Source organism: Barbatula barbatula (assembly GCF_947034865.1).
Source record: "Barbatula barbatula genome assembly, chromosome: 18".
In the NCBI taxonomy this organism is placed as follows: Eukaryota; Metazoa; Chordata; class Actinopteri; order Cypriniformes; family Nemacheilidae; genus Barbatula; species Barbatula barbatula.
Window position 1 is genome coordinate 21,796,013 of NC_136781.1, and position 6,548 is coordinate 21,802,560.

The 6,548-nt window shown below is 43.8% G+C and overlaps 1 protein-coding gene across 1 annotated transcript; it reads left to right on the forward strand.

The window, feature by feature from the left end:
* Window positions 1-194: 194 nt before the first annotated feature.
* Window positions 195-4,189, forward strand: fgf16 (fibroblast growth factor 16; the record flags this gene model as incomplete). The annotated part of the gene is made up of 3 exons (XM_079480386.1): window positions 195-456; window positions 2,097-2,200; window positions 3,944-4,189. 3 exons carry the CDS (start codon window positions 195-197, stop codon window positions 4,187-4,189), a joined length of 612 nt encoding a protein of 203 aa, XP_079336512.1.
* Between the last annotated feature and the right edge of the window lie 2,359 nt (window positions 4,190-6,548).

Below are 6,548 nucleotides of genomic sequence, written 5' to 3' on the forward strand. Positions count from 1 at the left end.
ATTTTACGCACGGCGCTCAGATCCCAGACAGACAGACCGCATCAGAGCTGAAAGTTTGAGGAGACATGCAGAAGGTAAAGCTGTCATCCAGGCGTGGCTCGGGGTGGATATGGATGTCTATATAAATGAGTGGGATCGCAGATGAAATGCGCGTCTCTCTCCTCTCCAGTCTGTGATCGCGCGCACTTCTCGTCATGGCAGAGGTGGCTGGATTTCTCGGCGGCATGGATCTGGATTTGCAGGCGTTTCCAGCGTTGGGGAACGTGCCGCTGTCGGACGGTCTGAACGAGAGACTGGGTCTGATCGAGGGCAGACTGCAGCGCGGATCGCTTACGGATTTTGGCCACCTGAAGGGCATCCTGCGCAGGAGACAGCTGTACTGTCGCACCGGCTTCCAGCTGGAGATCTTCCCCAACGGCACGGTGCACGGGACCCGACAGGACCACAGCAGGTTCGGTGAGTGCAGCAGCACCCGCGCGAGTCGTCTGCGTAACCAGCAGTTTGCCATCGCGAGTCAAATGAATGTACACGACGACACCGTTTAGTCTCGTCCTCGAGGTTTGAAGAGAAATCTGCTACACATGGGGTGACCTGTTGATCTGTGCAGAGGAAACATTTCAGAGGATCCTGACCTCACCAAGGAACACTTGCGGGCTTCAAAGTTTAGAGTTTACTTGAAGGTCAAGGTCATGCGGTGCTGTCTTTTGTACGAATATTCAACACACACAACAGAGTTGAAAGAGCGAACAAAACATGAAAAAAGTGATCTTTTGGTGGATTTGCCAGTGCTTTATTGAGAGACGAGGCATAATCTGGTGACACAACACACGTATTTAAAGAACATGCATATTATTCTCATTAGAAAAATGCATCATATGTATCATGCATAGAAGAGATGTGTTGTTAATCTCTTGTGTATACGTGCATGGGATGTCCACGTGCCTGCTAAAATAGTCTGTCAGTGTGTGTGTGTGTGTGTGTGCACTTTATATGAGACCTGTAGAAGAGATTCTATAAACAGAGAAAACTCTAGGGTCTCAACATATAGGCTTATTAAAATGGTCAGCAACTTGGATTCAAATAAAGCCAAACCGAGTTGATGAAATGTTTGGACGTGCTCCGTATCGGGTTAAGAGGAACATCCTCGAAATATCATCCGGACAGGACTTTGGGAAAGGTGTGCCTGTAGTGCGTTCTCTATGTACGAGTCGGACTCTTTTGAAATTCCCCTGTGAACTCCGGCACCGGGTCACGGGCCGCAGGTGGAAAACAAACTCACGCAGCATGAGGCTGTTTTTCTCTGTAAATGTGTTCAAAGGAACAGACACTAATAATTACAGCGCTAATAAATCAGTCAAAGAGCGCTCGCTATTACAAGCATAAACAAACCATAGCAGAGGCCAGACGGAATCCATAATCATTGTGCAGGTGCAGCTCTGAAGAAGAATAGCTGGAAATGAAAGCCTGACCACTGTGGAATCCAGCGCTAATGCTTGTTTTTACACACAAACAAGCTGCTTTACTGGACGGGGTGGTCTGCGGTCATGTATCTGGCATCCTGCTGGCAAACGCCGGCCGTTTGTCGGTAATGTTGCGAGCCGCCAGTGTCTTTGATTAAACGCACATGAAACATGCTTCTGCTTAACACGGAGCTTCAGAGACATTTCTGTGATTCCAAATCACAACACACACACACGACTCCAGGGGCTGGGAGAAGACCTCTTTACTCTTTAATCACGAGCGTGTGTGAACAGCTGCTTGGGGCAAAAACTGACACCAATGCAGCTAAAGGGACACTTCACCCCCTCCCCAAAAGAAGATATTTTGAGAAATGTCAATGGGGTACCGTGTTGTTCTTCTTTTGTGTTGTGCGGAAGAAAGAAACTCACACGGGTCTGACATGACATGAGACAAGGCTCTTTTTTGGGTGAACTGTAACACAAATGATGCAGCACATATAGATATTGTTTAGATATGTGAGGGTTTTGGCTCCGAGCTCGGGTGAAGGTGATGAGATGCATGGAAAGGTGGCATGAGTTCTCTCAGCTGTGCTGCAGTTGTCTGCTCGTCGTCTCACCAGTGTTTTTCTCTGGCAGGTATTCTGGAGTTCATCAGTCTGGCCGTCGGGCTGGTGAGCATACGTGGGGTGGACGCAGGTCTCTATCTGGGGATGAATGAGAAGGGTGAACTCTATGGCTCGGTAAGTCATTCCCGTACACAACAGAAGGTTCTGCTCCGTGAAGCGTGGAAGTAGGAATGCGACCTGTCCGTCCGTCCGTCCGCCCGCCCATAGTCTGTTTCCCATATGATGCAGATGTACAACTAAAGCAGACAAAACCACCCCTGATCAGCGTCTGGCTCACCTTGTTTTTGTCTCTTTCTAACTTCTCACATCCGAAACAGTGTTCAGTCTCCAAGAAGAAAAAGTGCCTCTTCATTTCGCTGCGCACTTAAAATATTTACATATTTTCCAGGGACACGTGAAGCGTGTAACGTATACACACCCACGTACCGTGAATATACGAGCGCTGTCGTGCGAGAGACGGCCTTCGCTCTGCACAAAATGTGAAAGAGAGCAGAAGATTAAAGAGTGTAGCGGCATTTGACTCTTTCTATGCTGGCTTAGAGAACCATATATAGAAAAATGTGCCTAGACTCCCCCTCCACAGAAACACGCTATCAGATTTCTGCAGACAATACACGGGGCCCCAGCCAGATTCTCTGCATCAACCCTGTTTAAAAACTAGACGAGATGGCTTTACGTGTAACGTGATAACATCCTATTAAAATCAGACTGTAAACTCACGTCGGCACGTGAAAACTGGCTTTTGAAATCACCCGGAGACTCCGGCTCACAGCGTGTGAATGAATCTGACTGTTCGCTTAATTAGTTAAACTCCAAGTGAGGGATTGATATCGCTGTTCTGGTGTTTTGTAATGAGAAAACTGATCCAACAGCCTCACATTCATTATTTGCACCGTGGCCTGCATTATTGTTATCGTTTCACAAACTCCAAGGACCAACTGTTGAATCATTTGTTAACTGCATGTTTACGACTGACCGTATCTCCAGCACTCGTTTTGAAAGTACTGACACCAGGCCTTGAGTCTGGCCGGGTGCGTGACTGTTCTTTGGCAGAACACATGATGTAGCCCCAGCGTCCTCCATTGTTCTCAACGGTACAGTCAGCCAGTGAAAGTTCACCTGTTTAACCTCGAGTCATTGCTCACGGAGCTCTGTCAGCACTGTAGTAGCAGCAGCCCACACAGACTCGGCGGGTTTGTGCGAGAGAAGCTCATTGCATCATGCTGAGGCATTTTTGAACCAGACGAAAAGGTTAACAGTTTTGAAGAATGATCTTGGGTGTTGCCTTCTCTGGTGAGGCGAGCACCTGTCGTCTGGCCTGAGATAGTTTCCACTCTGCGCATTTTGCTCTTCACACCCTCACGCTTTCCAACGCACCTGGAGGTCAGACTCACGTCGCAGCTGTCCAACACGCTTTATTATCAGGCACATGATGTTTAATTGAAGGCCTTTCTGATCTGAGCGGGAATGAAAGCTAAGCTTTATTTGACACTAGAATTGGTTCTTGGCTCGTAATCATTGGGAACCCCCTATATAGAATCATATCGTGGTGCTTCAGTGGTTCTTTGGAATTACTAAGTTGCTATATAGCACAGCTTCTGTGTAAGGAACATGTTAAGCCCCTGTGTGGTTCTATTGAGCACCTCAGTCTTCCCAAAGAACTTCTGAAGAACCACTGAAGCACCAAGATACTGTATGCTTCTATATGGTGTGATTACGAGCCAAGAACCACTTTAAGTGCTATATAGAACCATTTGTTTAGATTGTAGACCTTGTCTGAGAGTGTTTATGTAGGCAGGACTCTCTGCTGTTTGCCCCCAATTCTCTAACCCGTGTTTTCCTCTTTGTTCTGTGCAGAAGAAGTTGACGGCAGAGTGTGTGTTCCGCGAGCAGTTCGAGGAGAACTGGTACAACACGTATGCATCCACGCAATACAAGCACACGGACACTGGAAGATTTTATTACATGGCTCTAAACAAGGACGGCTCGCCTCGAGAAGGTGGAAGGACTAAAAAGCATCAGAAGCTGACTCACTTTCTGCCCAGGCCAGTCGAGATTGAGAAGATCCCCCAGGCCTACAGGGACTTGTTCCAGCACAGGTGACCAGAAACACACCCAGAGTTCCTGGGTCGGAGAGGTTTGGTGAAGGTGCTGGATGGAAAACACGGGCCCCCCTTCTCGCCTCGCCGATGTTTATATCTGGGTCCAGATCCAAAAAGAGGAACCCCTCTCCAGCGGTGACTGAGATAAACAGTACGTGTGTGTCCTGGATGGCTCTGTTTCCTCTCCTTAATGGGTTTGAAACCACAGAGAAGAGAACATTCCTGCATCCGGAGCTGGTGCCAAAACATCGTCTTGAGAAAGAGGTGTTGACTTCAGGGCCACATGACACGAGACACTTTTTTTTTAAAGGGGACCATTTTCTGGGGAAAAAAGGGTCTTTTAGGAAGTAAAGCTGCCTTTGACCAATAATAATATTGGCCTTGAGAGAACTCGACATGCTCAGCCTGGACACTGTGTTGGACACAGCACTTATCAACATGAAGGTGGATTTTATATTCTAGGACATACGCAAAAGCCTTTCCAACATACCTTCATAAAGGGTCTTGAGATCGGCAATCAGCTTCTACTGAAACACAAACAAGCATCTTAAATCTTAATCTTAGATTGTGAGGTGGGGAGAAAGTCTTGAGAGCTGGACAGACTCACATGATTTTGATGGCGTTTGGTCCTTGTGAAGGTCTAGAACACCTGAAAGAAAAATCTGTTGCAGCGAATAAGCCTTGAATGAATTTGGGTGACTCATAATGTCCAGACTGTAAGGAGCATTGTGTAAACGTAAGTGAAAGACGTGTAAATACGGATGAACCTATTTATAAGACGTACAATATATATTTATTTTCTACATATAAAGTATAATTATAAATCTCTATATAAATATATTTATTTATTTTAAAGACTTTATTTTGTAATAAACCCGAGCTTATTCTATTGAAATATTACAGAAGGGCTAAACCATGTGAGCTGAATAATTGACAATAAACTTGTCTTGCTCTCAAGTGTGTATTGTGAGTATCTGCAAGAATCATCTGAATCACATCTTTTAAACGCAGAGAAACACTGATACTTCATTGACTTTGACTTCAAGTTATTATAGTTTGGAGTTTAATTTCTTTTTTAAATGAGCTTTTATTGTTTGTGTTCGTTTTAGCTCAAGCTTTAGCAATTTTGTTATTTGTCATTTTATAATTGATTGGTTTGTTTTTGATTTTGCTTTATAAGATGAAAACATTTTTATTTTACTTTATTATAATAGTTTTAGTGCTTTAAACTTATTTCACTTTATTTTTGAGGCCGCATTATAGTTTTTCCAATTGTTTTTAGGTCAATATTTGATGTGCAAATGCACAAACCAACAACAGTCACGACGGAACCTCTGAGGGCTTCACAGTATTGAACTTTTGCGTTTGTGTTCTTGTCATTCTGAGGTACATAAGATGCACTGGTCATGAAATCCAACATCAAACTATTCTGAGCTCATGTCAGCTAAAGGAGGAACTCGCTTCAAATTGCCCAAAATTTGCCCAAAATTTGCCCATGTACATTTTGAAGTACTCCTTTAAATTGTGAATTTTGTCTGGATTGTGGTAAAAGTGGATTCTGTATGAATGAGATTGAACGAGAGTGACAACAGACACATGGGACAATCCTTAAAAAGAGAGTAATGAAAGATGTCGACATCATGCCTCTTCCAGCTTTATGTAGGGGGCGGTCAGCACAGAATAAAAGTCAATGTGTAACATGTGGTTTCTCAAACACTGTGTCGATTCCAGAACATCCCAGAATAATCAAAGGCCCGTTTCAGAACGGAGGTTTAGTGAAAACTCTGAGTATTTTAACCCTGAAATGAGGGAAACTCTGTGTTTTCTGTGGTTTCAGAATGTGAGGTTTGTCAAACCAGAGAAGCGGGGTAACTCAAGCCTGTTTCTAAAAGAGAGGTCACTTATACTGAGAGTCAGTAACCATAGTAACTAACTGTGTGAACTTAACCTGGTCAGGAGCAGCTTTTCTTTAGTAAACTCAGAGTTTATTTCCATCGCCTCCCTTTTAAAGCACAAGAGCTGTAACTCATTCATTCATTCATTCATACAGTCATTCATTCATTCAGTCATTCATTCATTCATACAGTCATTCATTCATTCATACAGTCATTCATTCATTCATTCATTCATTCATTCATTCATTCATTCATACAGTCATTCATTCATACAGTCATTCATTCATTCATACAGTCATTTATTCATTCATACAGTCATTCATTCATTCATTCATACAGTCATTCATTCATTCATTCATACAGTCATTCATTCATTCATACAGTCATTCATTCATTCATTCATTCATTCATACAGTCATTCATTCATTCATACAGTCATTCATGACACACATTAGATCACACAGA